This window comes from Anarhichas minor, unplaced genomic scaffold (assembly GCF_050575085.1).
Source record: "Anarhichas minor isolate MPS153535 unplaced genomic scaffold, ASM5057508v1 ptg000095l, whole genome shotgun sequence".
Taxonomy (NCBI): domain Eukaryota; kingdom Metazoa; phylum Chordata; class Actinopteri; order Perciformes; family Anarhichadidae; genus Anarhichas; species Anarhichas minor.
In genome coordinates this window covers 1,121,045-1,140,000 of record NW_027466541.1, presented here as the reverse complement: position 1 = coordinate 1,140,000, position 18,956 = coordinate 1,121,045, and the positions used below count along the sequence as shown (strand labels likewise).

Sequence of the window (18,956 nt, the reverse complement as noted above, 5' to 3'; positions counted from 1 at the left end):
CCCGTCTCTCTCTCTCTGCTACCCGTCTCTCTCTCTCTGCTACCCGTCTCTCTCTCTCTGCTACCCGTCTCGCTCTCTCTGCTACCCGTCTCTCTCTCTCTGCTACCTGTCTCTCTCTCTGTTACCTGTCTCTCTCTCTGTTACCCGTCTCTCTCTCTCTGCTACCCGTCTCTCTCTCTGTTACCCGTCTCTCTCTCTGCTACCCGTCTCTCTCTCTGCTACCAGTCTCTCTCTCTCTGCTACCCGTCTCTCTCTCTCTGCTACCCGTCTCTCTCTCTGTTACCCGTCTCTCTCTCTGCTACCCGTCTCTCTCTCTGCTACCCGTCTCTCTCTCTCTGCTACCCGTCTCTCTCTCTCTGCTACCCGTCTCTCTCTCTCTGCTACCCGTCTCTCTCTCTCTGCTACCCGTCTCGCTCTCTCTGCTACCCGTCTCTCTCTCTGTTACCCGTCTCTCTCTCTGCTACCCGTCTCGCTCTCTCTGCTACCCGTCTCTCTCTCTCTGCTACCCGTCTCTCTCTCTCTGCTACCCGTCTCGCTCTCTCTGCTACCCGTCTCTCTCTCTCTGCTACCCGTCTCGCTCTCTCTGCTACCCGTCTCGCTCTCTCTGCTACCCGTCTCTCTCTCTCTGCTACCCGTCTCGCTCTCTCTGCTACCCGTCTCTCTCTCTCTGCTACCCGTCTCTCTCTCTCTGTTACCTGTCTCTCTCTCTGTTACCCGTCTCTCTCTCTCTGCTACCCGTCTCTCTCTCTGTTACCCGTCTCTCTCTCTGCTACCCGTCTCTCTCTCTGCTTCCAGTCTCTCTCTCTCTGCTACCCGTCTCTCTCTCTCTGCTACCCGTCTCTCTCTCTCTGCTACCCGTCTCTCTCTCTCTGCTACCCGTCTCTCTCTCTCTGCTACCCGTCTCGCTCTCTCTGCTACCTGTCTCTCTGTCCCACAGCTCTGACTCTGGATCTGATGACGGTCGCTGGTGTGCAGAAGTTGTTTCAGCGCAGAGGACCATGGGACTTCCCGCCGGGGTTTTTGGACTACGTTGCCATGGATACGTATTCTTTCCCAGCAGCCCACGCCAGCCGAGCCGTCATGGTGTCCAAGTTCCTGTTGACCCACCTGGTGCTGGCGGTTGGTGTTTTTATCACGGTTATTGTCATCATCGCTGTTCAATGTAAACAACGGAGATCAGTGATTGGTCGATATACATTCACAGCTCATTCATTATCTCATGTTTCACAATAAGAAAATACAATCAGTGAGTTTGAGACACTGATGTTGTTTAACGGACGTGTCGGCCAATCAGATGAGAGCTGGTTTCATCTTTAACAAATCAAACCTCTGACTTGATTTAACTGGATGACTCAGATCAGAGGACCAGGACCCTGGAACCCCCAGACTGGACTCCTTGTATTGACATAGTCTTCCTGTCCTCCAGGTGCCCCTCAGGATCCTGCTCTACCTGTGGGCCATCCTGGCGGGCATGTCCCGGGTGCTGCTGGGTAAACATCACCTGTCAGATGTCGGCTGCGGATTCGCTCTTGGCTTCCTGCACTTCAGTCTGGTGGAGTCCGTCTGGCTGGACTCTGACACCTGCCAGACCCTCATCTCCATCGGCACGCTGAGCTGGCCTCCACTGATCTGAACCTGGTCTGGACTCGTTCAGCTGGGAGTAGGACTGGTCTGGAGGCTCCCCTGTACTGACACACATGTTTAAAACTGGTCTGTCTGGACTTGATGCTCCATTGACATGAGTTTGGACTTCATGTTGACGAACACTGTGACGACAGGAAATGGACCCGCTTCAGATTGTGGTTCACAGAAACCACAGAGACAATCTGTGTGTGTGTCTCTCAGGTCTGACTTCCTGTTGTGAAAAACTAGGACGAGACTATTTAAATCAAAGCCCCTCCCCTCCCAGTTGACTGCCATTAAGCCCCTCCCCTCCCAGTGGACTACCATTAAGCCCCGCCCCTCCCAATTAAATTACATTTATTTTGTATTTTTACTTTTAGTTCACACTTCAGACCTTATAAAGTACATCATGTTTCATGCATACTACTTCCTCACAACATTACACCTTGACCATTGACCATTGTTGGTCAGAATGGAGACGCTGGCTTTGTCCTGCAGTAGAACATCCTGGTACTTCTGGTAGAAACATGCTGTGTATTGGGACGCCGGTAGGGGCGGGGCTTCACCTCCATCAGAGTGAAACCACAGAAGAAGAAAAAGTTTAAATCTGTTGTTTAAATAAATAAAAATCTTTTCATCTGTCTGAACTGAATCTGTTTTTACTTTGAACTCATGAAACATTTCAAACATTTAGCTTTATGATTGAAAACCGTTGGAGACAGGAAGTGAGACAACACGCTTAGATCTGGAAATTGAATATACACATATAATTATATTTTATATAAATATGTATATTACATATACATATTTAGTATACTCTACTGTAGCCAACTGTGATTAAACGGTACTCTACTGTTTTCTGCTTTATTCTAATGTGATTCTACTGTACTCTACTGAACTCTACTATGATTCTATTGAACTCTACTGAACTCTACTATGATTCTACTGTACTCTACTGAACTTCACTGTGATTCTACTGAACTCTACTGAACTCTACTATGATTCTACTGTACTCTACTGAACTTCACTGTGATTCTACTGAACTCTACTGAACTCTACTATGATTCTACTATACTCTACTGAACGTCACTGTGATTCTACTGAACTCTACTGAACTCTACTATGATTCTACTGTACTCTTCTGAACTTCACTGTGATTCTACTGAACTCTACTGAACTCTACTATGATTCTACTATACTCTACTGAACTTCACTGTGATTCTACTGAATTCTACTATGATTCTACTGTACTCTACTGAACTCTACTGAACTTCACTGTGATTCTATTGAACTCTACTGAACTCTACTATGATTCTATTGTACTCTACTGAACTCTACTATGATTCTACTGAACTCTACTGAACTTCACTGTGATTCTACTGAACTCTACTGAACTCTACTATGATTCTACTGTACTCTACTGAACTTTAATGTGACTATAATCACTGATGGATCGATCGATTGAAAAATCAAATAATAATCAAATAAAATACCCAGAGTTCAGAGCTCAGCTTCATTTATTAAAATAAGAGAAGAAGAAAACACAGCGTTGTTAGTTTTCCTCCCATTAATTCTTATGGTAAATATTCTGTTAAAAGTCCCAGTGAGGAGTACACTTCTTCTTCTCCTTCTTCTTCTTCTTCTTCTCCTCTCCTGACTGACGGCAGGCTGCTGTAGGTTTTGGTCCAGTAGGAAACGTATTCTGATCTCAGGTCGTAGCTGAAGAACGAAACAGACAAAATGTTTTCAACACGTAAACTCAAACAGTAAAAACGTCTTCTACTCTTCACTGATCAAATACAGTAGAATACAATAGAATAAAAAAGAAGACTACTCATCTGGTAGAGTAGAACAGAGCCATTTTAAAATACAGTAGAGTACAGTAGACTAAAGTAAAATACAGTAGAATCATAATGACCACGGTTGAGTATAGTAGAATCCCAGTAGTATAACAGAGACCACAGTAGAGTACAGTAGAGTACAGTAGAATCACAGTAGAATACAGTAGAGTACAGTAGAATCACAGTAGAGAACAGTGGAATCCCAGTAGTATAACATAGACCACAGTAGAGTACAGTAGAATCCCAGTAGTATAACATAGACAACAGTAGAGTACAGTAGAGTACAGTAGAATCCCAGTAGTATAAAATAGACCACAGTAGAGTACAGTAGAGAACAGTAGAATCCCAGTAGAAACACAGTAGAAACCCAGTAGAGTTATAATAGACTACATTAGAGTACAGAGTCGTACCTGATGGAGGACTTGGTGATCTTGTGGTTGATGGTCAGGTAGGGTTGGTGGTGTTTGGTGAAGGCGGGCCAGGGAACTGGGACTCTACTCTCTCCTGTACTGGGATCACTGGACAGGAGGACAGTGAAATATTACACCAGTTTAAGAAAGTTCAGACCAGTTTACATAATTTCAGACCTGTGTTAACCAGTTCAGACCAGTCCATGTAAACTAGTTCAGACTACTTCCAACCAGTTCAGACTACTTCAATCCATTTCAGACTACTTCAAACCAGTTCAGACTACTTCAAACTAGTTCAGACTACTTCAATCCATTTCAGACTACTTCAAACTAGTTCAGGCTAATTCAAACTAGTTCAGACTACTTCCAACCAGTTCAGACAACTTCAAACTAGTTCAGGCTACTTCAAACCAGTTCAGGCTACTTCAAACTAGTTCAGACTACTTCAATCCATTTCAGACTACTTCAAATTAGTTCAGGCTAATTCAAACTAGTTCAGACTACTTCAATCCATTTCAGACTACTTCAAACTAGTTCAGGCTAATTCAAACTAGTTCAGACTACTTCAAACTAGTTCAGACTACTTCAAACTAGTTCAGACTACTTCAATCCATTTCAGACTACTTCAAACTAGTTCAGGCTACTTCAATCCATTTCAGGCTACTTCAAACAAGTTCAGACTACTTCAAACTAGTTCAGGCTACTTCAAACTAGTTCAGACTACTTCAAACTAGTTCAGACTACTTCAAACCAGTTCAGACAACTTCAAACTAGTTCAGGCTACTTCAAACCAGTTCAGGCTACTTCAAACTAGTTCAGACTGCTTCAAACTAGTTCAGACTACTTCAAACCAGTTCAGACCACTTCAAACCAGTTAAGACTACGTCAAACCAGTTCAGACCACTTCAATCCATTTCAGGCTACTTCAAACTAGTTCAGGCTACTTCAAAATAGTTCAGACTACTTCAAACTAGTTCAGACTACTTCAAACCAGTTCAGACTACTTCAATCCATTTCAGACTACTTCAAACCAGTTCAGACTACTTCAAACTAGTTCAGACTACTTCAATCCATTTCAGACTACTTCAAACTAGTTCAGGCTAATTCAAACTAGTTCAGACTACTTCCAACCAGTTCAGACAACTTCAAACTAGTTCAGGCTACTTCAAACCAGTTCAGGCTACTTCAAACTAGTTCAGACTACTTCAATCCATTTCAGACTACTTCAAATTAGTTCAGGCTAATTCAAACTAGTTCAGACTACTTCAATCCATTTCAGACTACTTCAAACTAGTTCAGGCTAATTCAAACTAGTTCAGACTACTTCAAACTAGTTCAGACTACTTCAATCCATTTCAGACTACTTCAAACTAGTTCAGGCTACTTCAATCCATTTCAGGCTACTTCAAACAAGTTCAGACTACTTCAAACTAGTTCAGGCTACTTCAAACTAGTTCAGACTACTTCAAACTAGTTCAGACTACTTCAAACCAGTTCAGACAACTTCAAACTAGTTCAGGCTACTTCAAACCAGTTCAGGCTACTTCAAACTAGTTCAGACTGCTTCAAACTAGTTCAGACTACTTCAAACCAGTTCAGACCACTTCAAACCAGTTAAGACTACGTCAAACCAGTTCAGACCACTTCAATCCATTTCAGGCTACTTCAAACTAGTTCAGGCTACTTCAAAATAGTTCAGACTACTTCAAACTAGTTCAGACTACTTCAAACCAGTTCAGACTACTTCAAACTAGTTCAGGCTAATTCAAACTAGTTCAGACTACTTCAAACTAGTTCAGACTACTTCAATCCATTTCAGACTACTTCAAACTAGTTCAGGCTAATTCAAACCAGTTCAGACTACTTCAAACTAGTTCAGGCTACTTCAATCCATTTCAGACTACTTCAAACTAGTTCAAGCTACTTCAATCCATTTCAGGCTACTTCAAACAAGTTCAGACTACTTCAAACTAGTTCAGACTACTTCAAACTAGTTCAGGCTACTTCAAACTAGTTCAGGCTACTTCAAACTAGTTCAGGCTACTTCAAACAAGTTCAGACTACTTCAAACTAGTTCAGACTACTTCAAACCAGTTCAGACGACTTCAAACTAGTTCAGACTACTTCAATCCATTTCAGACTACTTCAAACTAGTTCGGGCTACTTCAAACCAGTTCAGGCTACTTCAAACTAGTTCAGGCTACTTCAAACTAGTTCAGACTACTTCAAACTAGTTCAGATTACTTCAAACCAGTTCAGACTACTTCAAACTAGTTCAGGCTACTTCAAACCAGTTCAGACTACTTCAAACCAGTTCAGACCACTTCAAACCAGTTAAGACTACGTCAAACCAGTTCAGACCACTTCAATCCATTTCAGGCTACTTCAAACTAGTTCAGGCTACTTCAAACTAGTTCAGACTACTTCAAACTAGTTCAGACTACTTCAAACCAATTCAGACTACTTCAAACTAGTTCAGGCTACTTCAAACCAGTTCAGGCTACATCAAACTAGTTCAGGCTACTTCAAACTAGTTCAGACTGCTTCAAACTAGTTCAGACTACTTCAAACCAGTTCAGACCACTTCAATCCATTTCAGGCTACTTCAAACTAGTTCAGACTACTTCAAACTAGTTCAGGCTACTTAAAACCAGTTCAGACTACTTCAAACTAGTTCAGGCTACTTCAAACCAGTTCAGACTACTTCAAACTAGTTCAGACTACTTAAAACCAGTTCAAACTACTTCAAACTAGTTCAGGCTACTTCAAACCAGTTCAGACAACTTCAATCTAGTTCAGACTACTTCAAACCAGTTCAGGCTACTTCAAACTAGTTCAGACTACTTCAAACTAGTTCAGGCTACTTAAAACCAGTTCAGACTACTTCAAACCAGTTCAGGCTACTTCAAACCAGTTCAGACTACTTCAAACTAGTTCAGACTACTTCAAACCAGTTCAGACTACTTCAAACTAGTTCAGGCTACTTCAAACCAGTTCAGACTACTTCAAACTAGTTCAGACTACTTCAAACCAGTTCAGGCTACTTCAAACTAGTTCAGACTACTTCAAACCAGTTCAGACTACTTCAAACTAGTTCAGGCTACTTCAAACCAGTTCAGACCACTTCAAACCAGTTCAGACTACTTCAAACCAGTTAAGACTACATCAAACCAGTTCAGACCACTTCAAACCAGTTAAGACTACGTCAAACCAGTTCAGACCACTTCAAACCAGTTAAGACTACGTCAAACCAGTTCAGGCTACTTCAATCCACTTCAGGCTAATTCAAACCAGTTCAGAACACTTCAATCCATTTCAGGCTACTTCAAACTAGTTCAGACTACTTCAAACCAGTTCAGGCTACTTAAAACCAGTTCAGACTACTTCAAACTAGTTCAGGCTACTTCAAACCAGTTCAGACTACTTCAAACTAGTTCAGACTACTTAAAACCAGTTCAGACTACTTCAAACTAGTTCAGGCTACTTCAAACCAGTTCAGATTACTTCAAACTAGTTCAGGCTACTTCAAACTAGTTCAGGCTACTTCAAACCAGTTCAGACCACTTCAAACCAGTTCAGACTACTTCAAACCAGTTAAGACTACATCAAACCAGTTCAGACCACTTCAAACCAGTTAAGACTACGTCAAACCAGTTCAGACCACTTCAAACCAGTTAAGACTACGTCAAACCAGTTCAGACCACTTCAATCCATTTCAGACTACTTCAAACCAGTTCAGGCTACTTCAATCCACTTCAGGCTAATTCAAACCAGTTCAGACTACTTCAATCCATTTCAGACTACTTCAAACCAGTTCAGGCTACTTCAAACCAGTTCAGACTACTTCAAACTAGTTCAGACTACTTCAAACCAGTTCAGGCTACTTCAAACTAGTTCAGACTACTTCAAACCAGTTCAGACTACTTCAAACTAGTTCAGGCTACTTCAAACCAGTTCAGACCACTTCAAACCAGTTCAGACTACTTCAAACCAGTTAAGACTACATCAAACCAGTTCAGACCACTTCAAACCAGTTAAGACTACGTCAAACCAGTTCAGACCACTTCAAACCAGTTAAGACTACGTCAAACCAGTTCAGGCTACTTCAATCCACTTCAGGCTAATTCAAACCAGTTCAGACCACTTCAATCCATTTCAGGCTACTTCAAACTAGTTCAGACTACTTCAAACTAGTTCAGGCTACTTAAAACCAGTTCAGACTACTTCAAACTAGTTCAGGCTACTTCAAACCAGTTCAGACTACTTCAAACTAGTTCAGACTACTTAAAACCAGTTCAGACTACTTCAAACTAGTTCAGGCTACTTCAAACCAGTTCAGATTACTTCAAACTAGTTTAGACTACTTCAAACCAGTTCAGGCTACTTCAAACTAGTTCAGACTACTTCAAACCAGTTCAGACTACTTCAAACCAGTTCAGGCTACTTCAAACTAGTTCAGGCTACTTCAAACCAGTTCAGACCACTTCAAACCAGTTCAGACTACTTCAAACCAGTTAAGACTACATCAAACCAGTTCAGACCACTTCAAACCAGTTAAGACTACGTCAAACCAGTTCAGACCACTTCAAACCAGTTAAGACTACGTCAAACCAGTTCAGACCACTTCAATCCATTTCAGACTACTTCAAACTAGTTCAGGCTACTTCAATCCACTTCAGGCTAATTCAAACCAGTTCAGACTACTTCAATCCATTTCAGACTACTTCAAACCAGTTCAGGCTACTTCAAACCAGTTCAGACTACTTAAAACCAGTTCAGACTACTTCAAACTAGTTCAGGCTACTTCAAACCAGTTCAGGCTACTTCAAACTAGTTCAGACTACTTCAAACTAGTTCAGACTACTTCAAACCAGTCAGGCTACTTCAAACTAGTTCAGACTACTTCAAACCAGTTCAGACTACTTCAAACTAGTTCAGACTACTTCAAACCAGTTCAGGCTACTTCAAACTAGTTCAGGCTACTTCAAACCAGTTCAGACTACTTCAAACCAGTTCAGACCACTTCAAACTAGTTAAGACTACGTCAAACCAGTTCAGAGACCATTTTAGACATGTTTTAATAACTATACTGACCAGTGGTCTAGTTTTCAGTAAATACCAATAGAGACCAGTATTTCTTGTCTGGCCTGTGAGAAACCACGATCAGAGGCAGACCTAGTTGTGGTGTGTTGACATGTATGTTTGCAGTGCATGCTGGGATTTTACCCGGTCCTTGCGAAGTTGGTCCAGTACGCGATCATGTACCCGGACAAGTCCCGGTGTCGGGGGAAGTAGACCAGCGGGGTGGCGAAGGGTTTACCAAACAGGTACTGCAGGTCCTCGGCGTGCTCCGCTTCCACCCAGCGAGGGAATCCTGGGATACGCGTCTTCATGTTGAACAGGTAGGAGTAGGTACGGGCTCCCCTGAGGAACAAACAGAACGGACACTTCTGGTCATCTTTAACACCAAACTCAAGAACTGAAACCAGCAACAAGACCACATATTTCTGTAGATGCTAATGTTAACAGTTTAGGAGCTACGACCTCAAAAGCACAGTCTCCTTTAGTCCTGAACGTGGAGCAAGTAAGAACCACCAGACCTCATCAGAGGACCTCAGAGACCCGATGAACCTGATCAGAGGACCTCAGAGACCCGATGAACCTGATCAGAGGACCTAAGAGACCTGATGAACCTGATCAGAGGACCTCAGAGACCTGATGAACCTGATCAGAGGACCTCAGAGAAGCGATGGACGTCAGAGACCAGATGAACCTGATCAGAGGACCTCAGAGACCTGGTGAACCTGATCAGAGGACCTCAGAGACCTGATGAACCTGATCAAAGGACCTCATAGACTAGATGAACCTGATCAAAGGACCTCAGAGACTATATTAACCTGATCAGAGGACCTCGTAGACCTGGTGAACCTGATCAGAGGACCTCAGAGAAGCAATGGACCTCAGAGACCAGATTAGCCTGATCAGAGGACCTCCGATACCTGGTGAACCTGATCAGAGGACCTCAGAGACCTGATGAACCTGATCAGAGGTTACCTGGTGTTGTTGGCGTGGAGCTGGAGGGCGATCTGCGTGGGAACCAGGAACAGGAAGTCAGTCTCGATGTCTGCCACCGTCTTCTTCACCACCGCCGGTTCCGGCGCCGAGCCCCAGTGAGACGAGTAAACGCTGTATGCCGAGCCGACGGCGGCGGTCCCCTTCTCTTTAGTCAGACCGGCCAGCAAACCCCTCACGTCCTCTCTGAGGACAAACAGAACCCGGTTACACGACCGCAACAGGTTCTGTCTCCGTTTAGTCTCTTTAACATCACGACTTCATTAAGTCGATGTCTTAAGAGAACAAACTACAAACTGAGTCTGAGTGATGTACCACTGACTATTCTGTTCTTATCCCTGTAAACTGAATCTGTTATGTTCTTTTGTTTAATAAAAGAAAACAAAGGTCTAACACTGGGCCTGATTATAATGTAGAGTTTAGATGTAATTAATAAATGTAAATACTGTAAAGACGACTTGACTCCAGGAAGTGACTAAAAATATTCTCTTCTTTACTCCATTTCATAAAGTTTTATGTAGTTTCTTCTTTACTCACACGGTGGTGTTGCCATTTTTCTTGTTGATAGAAGGAACGTCGACTCCGGCAAACATGTGTCCGTCCATGCTGTTCACTCCGGCCATGTAGTCGAACTGAGCCGCGTTGTGGAACAGACGGCTGGGTTCATCGGGGATGAAGTCGCCGTCGATCACCGGAGCCAGTTCAAGGAGGTCCATGACCACACCTGCAGGAGGACAGAGGCATGGACATAGACTAAGTATTGTTTCAGTTCATACAGATGTGGTTTTTGTCTCTTCCAGATATTCTCACCTTTTCCCAGAATCAGCAGAACATCGATTTGTCCAGCCATAGTGAGACCAACCGGGTCGCTCACCTTCAGACATGCCAACATCTCGTCTTCGTCGCTTCTCCAGCAGCCGACTTTACGAGCGATCTGCAGAAAGTAAGAGCGACATTTTAACAATGAGAAAGAATCCGTTTGATCCACATTAATGAGATCTACAGACGGTGGTGGTGTTCATGTGATCTACAGACGGTGATGGTGTTCATGAGATCTACAGACGGTGATGGTGTTTATGAGATCTACAGACTTTGATGGTGTTCATGACATCTACAGACGGTGGGAGTGTTCATGAGATCTACAGATGGTGGTGGTGTTCATGAGATCTACATACAATGATGGTGTTAATGAGATATACAGACGGTGGTGGTGTTCATGTGATCTACAGACGGTGATGGTGTTTATGAGATCTACAGACGGTGGGAGTGTTCATGAGATCTACAGACGGTGGGAGTGTTCATGAGATCTACAGACGGTGGTGGTGTTCATGTGATCTACAGATGGTGGGAGTGTTCATGTGATCTACAGACGGTGGGAGTGTTCATGAGATCTACAGACGGTGGGAGTGGTCATGAGATCTACAGATGGTGATGGTGTTCATGACATCTACAGATGGTGATGGTGTTCATGAGATCTACAGAAGATGGTGCTGTTCATGGACCTTCTTGGTGAGAGACATGGGGTTCTTCTGCAGAGCCCAGGGACTCAGAGCTACTCCACACTGAGAGATCACTCTACGGAATAAACCTTTACTGTAGGGGGACAGCATCTGAGGAGAGAGAGACAGGTAAAGAGACAAGGAGAGAGACAGGGATACAGACAGGGAGACACACAGGGAGAAAGAGACAGGGAGAGACAGACAGTGAGACAGATATGAAGAGAGAGAGAGACAGAGAGGGAGAAAGAAACAGAGAGAGAGGGAGACAGACATGGAGACAGAGAGACAGACAGACAGGCAGAGGACAGGGGTTAGACAAAGATCAGGTCAAATATTGATTCATCCTCAGATACAAAACAGTGTTCTGATGAACGAACTTCTGACCAGAGATCAGTTACAAACTGTTTTTATTCTTCTTTTAATCCTGTTTTATTCCAAATCATTCCATCAGTCATCAACATCATCTCATCATCAACATCATCAACATCATCTCATCATCTCATCATGTCATCATCAACATCATCTCATCATCAACATCATCTCATCATCAACATCATCTCATCATCTCATCATCAACATCATGTCATCATCAACATAATCTCATCATGTCAGCCATCAACATCATCTCATCATCAACATCATGTCATCATCAACATCATCTCATCATCTCATCATCAACATCATCTCATCATCAACATCATGTCATCATCAACATCATCTCATCATGTCATCAACATCATCTCATCATCTCATCATCAACATCATCTCATCATCTCATCATGTCATCATCAACATCATCTCATCATCAACATCATCTCATCATCTCATCATCAACATCATCTCATCATCTCATCATCAACATCATCTCATCATGTCAGCCATCAACATCATTTCATCATCAACATCATGTCATCATCAACATCATCTCATCATCTCATCATCAACATCATCTCATCATCAACATCATGTCATCATCAACATCATCTCATCATGTCATCAACATCATCTCATCATCTCATCATCAACATCATCAACATCATCTCATCATCTCATCATGTCATCATCAACATCATCTCATCATCAACATCATCTCATCATCAACATCATCTCATCATCTCATCATCAACATCATGTCATCATCTCATCATCAACATCATCTCATCATCAACATCATCAACATCATCTCATCATCTCATCATCAACATAATCTCATCATCTCATCATCAACATCATCTCATCATCAACATCATCTCATCATCTCATCATCTCATCATCAACATCATCTCATCATCTCATCATCTCGTCATCAACATCATCTCATCATCAACATCATCTCAACTCATCATCTCATCATCAACATAATCTCATCATCTCATCATCAACATCATCTCATCATCAACATCATCTCATCATCTCATCATCTCATCATCAACATCATCTCATCATCAACATCATCTCATCAACTTATCATCTCATCATCAACATCATCTCATCATCTCATCAACTCATCATCTCATCATCAACATCATCTCATCATCAACATCATCTCATCATCTCATCATTTCATCATCTCATTATCAACATCATTTCATCATCTCTTCAACTCATCATCTCATCATCAACATCATCTCATCATCTCATCAACTCATCATCTCGTCATCAACATCATCTCATCATCTCATCAACTCATCATCTCATCATCAACATCATCTCATCAACTCATCATCTCATCATCTCATTATCAACATCATTTCATCATCACATCATCTCATCATCTCATCAACTCATCATTTCATCATCAACATCATCTCATCATCTCATCATCAACATCATCTCATCATCTCATCAACTCATCATTTCATCATCAACATCATCTCATCATCTCATCATCTCATCAACTCATCATCTCGTCATCAACATCATCTCATCATCTCATCATCTCATCATCAACATCATCTCATCAACTCATCATCTCATTATCAACATAATTTCATCATCTCATCAACTCATCATCAACATCATCTCATTATCAACATCATCAACATCATCTCATCATCTCATCATCTCATCATCAACATCATCTCATCATCTCATCATCTCATCATCATCTCATCATCAACATCATGTCATCATCAACATCATCTCATCATCTCATCATCAATATCATCTCATCATCAACATCATCTCATCATCAACATCATCTCATCATCTCATCATCAACATCATCTCATCATCTCATCATCTCATCATCAACATCATCTCATCATCAATATCATCTCATCATCAACATCATCTCATCATCAACATCATCTCATCATCTCATCATCAACATCATCTCATCATCATCTCATCATCAACATCATGTCATCATGTCATCATCAACATCATCTCATCATGTCATCATGTCATCATCAACATCATGTCATCAACTCATCATCAACATCATCTCATCATCAACATCATCTCATCATCTCATCATCTCATCAACATCATCTCATCATGTCATCATCTCATCATCAACATCATCTTTTCATCTCATCATCAACATCATCTCATCTCATCATCAACATCATCTCTTCTTTTATCTTATAGAGAAAGATTTTACTTTGGAAATTATGAATGATTTTACTTAGAAAACCTTTCCTGAACTTAACAACCTTCCTGGTGACTTTAAAGAATTTGACTCTACAACAAAAGGTCCTGAAGGTCAGCTGTGTTTGACCTCTGACCTGGAAGCTGGTGCTGACGGCTCCGGCTGATTGGCCGAAGATGGTGATGTTGTCGGGGTTTCCTCCGAACGCAGCGATGTTCCTCCGGACCCACGAGATCCCAGCGTGCTGGTCCCACAGACCGTAGTTCCCTATGGGGAGAAAGGACCACCTGAAATCTCAGACCAGGACCAGAACTACAGCTCAGACCAGGACCAAATACACACCTCAGATCAGGACCAGATACACACCTTAGACCAGGACCAGACCTAGGCTGAGCTATGACCCATGTGATTCTGTGCTGGTTTTCCTCATATACTGTATATATATATATATATTAGTGCTGGGCAAGTTAGCGCGTTATTATCGCGTTAACGCATTAATTAATTATCGGCGACAATTATTTTATTGCGCGTTAACGCAGTTTAAAAAAAATATATAATTATTCTGAAAGTCCGTTGCTCACTGGCTCTGAATAGACAGACTGACAGACCATGGGTCACAGGAGGGGCAGGATGTTGATCAGGACTGGCTTGGGATGGGCGTCATCACGCGTCTAAACCAATGAGAGCATTTGGGGCGGGCGCTGCGGCGCGATAGCCTATCAGCGTTGAGATGCTCCTCCTGTCATCACTGACGTCCTGACGTTGAACCAGGAAACAAACTCTGTATCCGTCTGTGTTCACCAGAGCTCCACGATACCTCCTGTTAGTGGAGACCGGACTATGTGTATAAATGTGTGTGTGTAAACCAGACGGTACAAACAATGAATAGACGCTGTACTTACGCCTATGTGACGTTATGTTGAGTGTTGATGGAGCTGCTACAATGTTGAGAAAACAAGTATTTTTAAAGTTATTTTCTTGTCGTCTTGTGGAGAGAACTAACTAAACATGAATTCAGACTTTTTAATCAGCATCATTACGTAGTGATTTCAGAATCCCCTTTCTGTCGGTTTATTGCCGTTAAATCAGTTAGTTTAGTGTTCATACAGCTGTAGTGAACAGCGACGTGTGGCTCACTAGACACAGTGAACACAGCTCCATGAGATCCACGGAGCTCCTCCAGACTGTTATGAACCAGCTAGACGCGTTTAGTTTCCTCATATCTGGACTTCAACACGTACTAAGCAGAACAATCTGGGGAAGAGTTTCCATTCAATTCTAGAGGCTTAAATTAATCATAGAATATTATGTCAACACACATTTCTTTTTTTGTTGTGTTGATTTCATAAAATATATATAATATACAATAAATATTATAACTGCTACTGTGTAAAGGGAATACTGCTGCTAACAAGAACCTGATGTGTTTAAAGTGTTTACAAAACAAATGTTATTGCACTTTAGTTCATATAGCAGTACTTTCAAAATAAAAGTGCACAATACACTACTTTTGAATTCATTATTGAATTTTGCCATAACAATGAGATTAATCGCGATTAAAAATTGTAATCGTTGCCCAGCACTAATATATATATATGAGGAACTCCTTGTACTCGTGTTATTATTATTATGATCTGTGTTCGACCTTCGTCTTCATCACCTGAGACCTTGTTTCATGTCACACCAGCTGAACTAACACTTTGATCTACACCGATAAGACCTCAAACACACCGCTGCTCTGACCACAGGTGCATGCTGGGAAAATCACCAGCAGGCAGCAAAACACGGATCCCAGCGTGACCCAGAATCCTTCACTTCACTCTGAGCGTCTAACCGGTGGAGCTTTGGCTCAGACCTAACCAAGTCGATACCAGATCAATAACAGCTGATTGGTCAGACCTGGCAGGCGGGCGTCTCCGGTGCTGAGGAACCCCATCGTGCCAACTCGGTAGTTCACCGTGACGACGATGATGTCGCCGCGGTCGGCCAGCTCCTTGCCGTCATACAGAGAGTCCCCGAGGATCGCCACATCGTTGGAGGCCCCCAACAGGAAGGCCCCCCCGAACAGGTAGACCATCACCGGGAGGTTAGTCGACACTGGCGGAGACGAAGAGGTCGATCATCATCATCATCACCATCGTCATCATCGCCATCATCATCATCGCCAACGTCATCGCCATCGTCATTGTCATCGTCATTGTCTTCGTCATTGTCATCGTCAAAGTCAACGTCAACGTCATTGCCAACGTCATCGCCAACGTCATCGCCAACGTCATTATTAAAGTCAACATCATCACCAAGTCAACGCCAACGTCATCACCATCGTCATCGCTATTGTCAACGTCAACGTCATCACCAACATCATCGCCAACGTCATCGTCATCGCCAACGTCATCGCCATCGCCATCTCCAAGTCAACGTCATCGTCAACGCCAAGTCAACGTCAACGTCAACGTCATCGCCAAAGTCATCACCATCGCCAACGCCATCGTCAACGTCAACGTCATTATCAACGTCAATGTCATCGGCAAGTCAACGTCAACGTCAACGTCATTATCAACGTCAACGTCATCGGCAAGTCAACGTCAACGTCATCGGCAACGTCAACGTCATCGCCAAGTCAACGTCATCGTCAACGTCAAGTTAACGTCAACGTCAACGTCATTATCAACGTCAACATCAACGTCATCGCCAAGTCATCGTCATCGTCATAATGTGTATGAGGGTCCTCACAAAGATAGAAATACGTCTGTGTGTGTGTGTGTTACCTACATTTCCGTCCCTGTGGAACAAAGATGTTCAGGTAAAGACAGTCATCGCTGCCCTGGGTTTTTGTCTGCAGCAGCGTCACCTGCAGGCAGCGATCTCGATACTTATCAGCCTTCAGGATTCCTAGAAAACAACAAACGTGAATTAATTTCCATCTTTTATTTTGTTTCTTCAACTGATTAACATCTTAAACACAGAGAGCTTCACATGTGTATCTGTAATAAACACGTTTCATTGATCTGTAGAGCCAGGCTAGCTGTTTCCAGTCTTTATGCTAAGCTAAGCTAACCACTTTTTTTTAAATATTTTTTTAATAAATCACTTCAGTTCAGAAATCATGAAATTCCTCCAGTGTAACCAATCTGAGTGTGAAGCTCTCTGATTGGATGAAGTTAGCTCCGCCCGTTCACCAGGTCTAAACAAACCGTTTAACAGTCCGTCTCATTACATCACACACTGTGACATCACTGCACACCATCGGTGACACGTTAACGAGTGACCTACCACTCCATCCGGGGTGAGGTTTAGGTTTCTCCCACTTTCCGGGGACGTCAGCGAAGGGGACGCCTTTAAAGACGTCCAAGGACCTGAACAGACCCATCCTGTGACTCCGCCCCTCCACCTGCCCCCCTTCAGTCTGCACCACCCCCAGCTACACACACACACACACGCACACACACACACACATTTACAGTATATATATATATACACATATGGATATGTATATATATATACATATCATCAACACTGTTAGTTTATTGTGACACTCAACATATTTATTCGATACAGTAAATGTATAAATATGTGATAAAGTAACACTCACCTTTGCAGCTGAGGCTGAGTTCAGACAGACACCGAACAGAAGCACCAATAACATCATCATCATCTCTCTGTCTGTCTCTCTGTCCGTCTCTGTGTCTGTCTCTCTGTCTCTCTGTCTGTCTGTCTCTCTGTCTGTCTCTCTCTGACCCTCTGCTGGTATTTATACTGTGTTCACTGATGAAACTTCTTATCTTCAACAGCTTTGCTGAAGATAAATTCAGATTTAAAGGAACAGTAGCACCAGGAGACAACCTCCGGTTCTTTAAGTGAAGCTAAAGCTTCATGAGTTAAAGCTGCATTCTCTCTAGTGTCCACCAGGGGGCGACTCCTCTGGTTGTATAGAAGTCTATGAGAAAATGACTCTACTTCTCTCTTGATTTATTACCTCAGTAAACATTGTAAACATGAGTTTATGGTCTCAATCTCTAGTTTCAAGTCTTCTTCAATACAGCATGATGTTCATTTAGTACATTATGGTCCATTTAGAGTCACACAGACCATAAAGCAGGGGATGCTTTAGGGCGGGGCTACACAGTGATTGACAGGTCTCTACCAGAGACATATACCGCATCTCTACGTCACTCCTCCTCAGTCCAGATATAGTCACTTCCTGTTCACTGGTTAAGAAAAACAAGATGGCGACGGACAAAACGTTAAGTTGGAGGATTCAAAACATCCACTTCTTATAAACAGTCTGTGTCACACACACTGTTGTTAGCGCTGTTAGCTGCACCGGCTCAGGCGTCGCCATGTTGAGAGCCATGTGGAGTCAATAGAAATGTGTTCATGTCGTATTATTCAGCTTTAAATACTTTACCTTAAAATATGTGAATATTATGTAGAGATAAAAATATCATATGTTCATAATATAATTCTGATCATAATTCTGGTCATTTACACTACGACTGTAGTGGTCTGTAGTGGTCTGTGGTATACTTTAGACCAGAGGTCTTCAACAGGGAGTCCGCGGCCCCCAGGGGGTCCGCGGAGGTACTGCAGGGGGTCCGCAAAATTTTTGGTTGATTAGACAATTAAAAAAAAAAAAAAAAAAATGTTTTCCTCTAAACATGAATGTGTCCATTATATGAATAGTTCAGTATTGTATGAAAGATAACAGGTATGTTTATGCATGGCAGTGGCACTAATAGGCCATCACTCATTTTTCGTTTCCACATTTAAAATAAAAACGTCAATCTGAATATCTTGTATGATGATTATCATGCAATTGACAGAAAATGTTGATGTTGGCATTGGTATCAGCTGACAAGGTATGTTTATAAATGGCAGTGGCACGGCCTCCCTACTCACTGTACCTTGCACATGTTTA

At 42.4% G+C, this 18,956-nt stretch overlaps 2 protein-coding genes across 2 annotated transcripts in view; one reads left to right on the top strand and one right to left on the bottom strand.

Annotated features, from left to right (window-relative positions):
• Positions 1-1,633, top strand: part of LOC142939270 (inactive phospholipid phosphatase 7-like) — a 3,153-nt gene extending 1,520 nt beyond the window's left edge. Inside the window, exons 3-4 of the mRNA XM_076082526.1 lie at positions 938-1,119; positions 1,427-1,633. Coding sequence (XP_075938641.1) covers positions 938-1,119; positions 1,427-1,633 — 389 coding nt within the window. The remainder of the gene's footprint in view (positions 1-937; positions 1,120-1,426) is intronic.
• Positions 1,634-3,122: 1,489 nt separating this feature from the next.
• On the bottom strand, positions 3,123-17,771 carry LOC142939274 (bile salt-activated lipase-like). Its single transcript, XM_076082532.1, has 12 exons — positions 17,631-17,771; positions 17,312-17,459; positions 16,811-16,930; positions 15,938-16,135; positions 14,175-14,305; positions 11,449-11,556; positions 10,757-10,880; positions 10,484-10,670; positions 9,929-10,132; positions 9,101-9,298; positions 3,875-3,982; positions 3,123-3,342 (listed from the first exon to the last, which is right to left on the bottom strand). The coding sequence occupies exons 1-12, from the start codon at positions 17,691-17,693 to the stop codon at positions 3,198-3,200; spliced, it is 1,734 nt and encodes a 577-aa protein (XP_075938647.1). The 5' UTR covers positions 17,694-17,771; the 3' UTR covers positions 3,123-3,197.
• Positions 17,772-18,956: the final 1,185 nt, after the last annotated feature.

Bases quoted from the DNA above. Each gene is read 5' to 3' on its own strand.
- LOC142939274 (XM_076082532.1), bottom strand. From the start codon at position 17,693: ATGATGATGATGTTATTGGTGCTTCTGTTCGGTGTCTGTCTGAACTCA. The intron at 10,881-11,448 runs GTCCATGAACAG...TACTTTCTGCAG, and splicing joins CCATGTCTCTCACCAAGAAG to ATCGCTCGTAAAGTCGGCTG. The intron at 9,299-9,928 runs GTAACCTCTGAT...TTTGTTCCTCAG, and splicing joins CTCCACGCCAACAACACCAG to GGGAGCCCGTACCTACTCCT.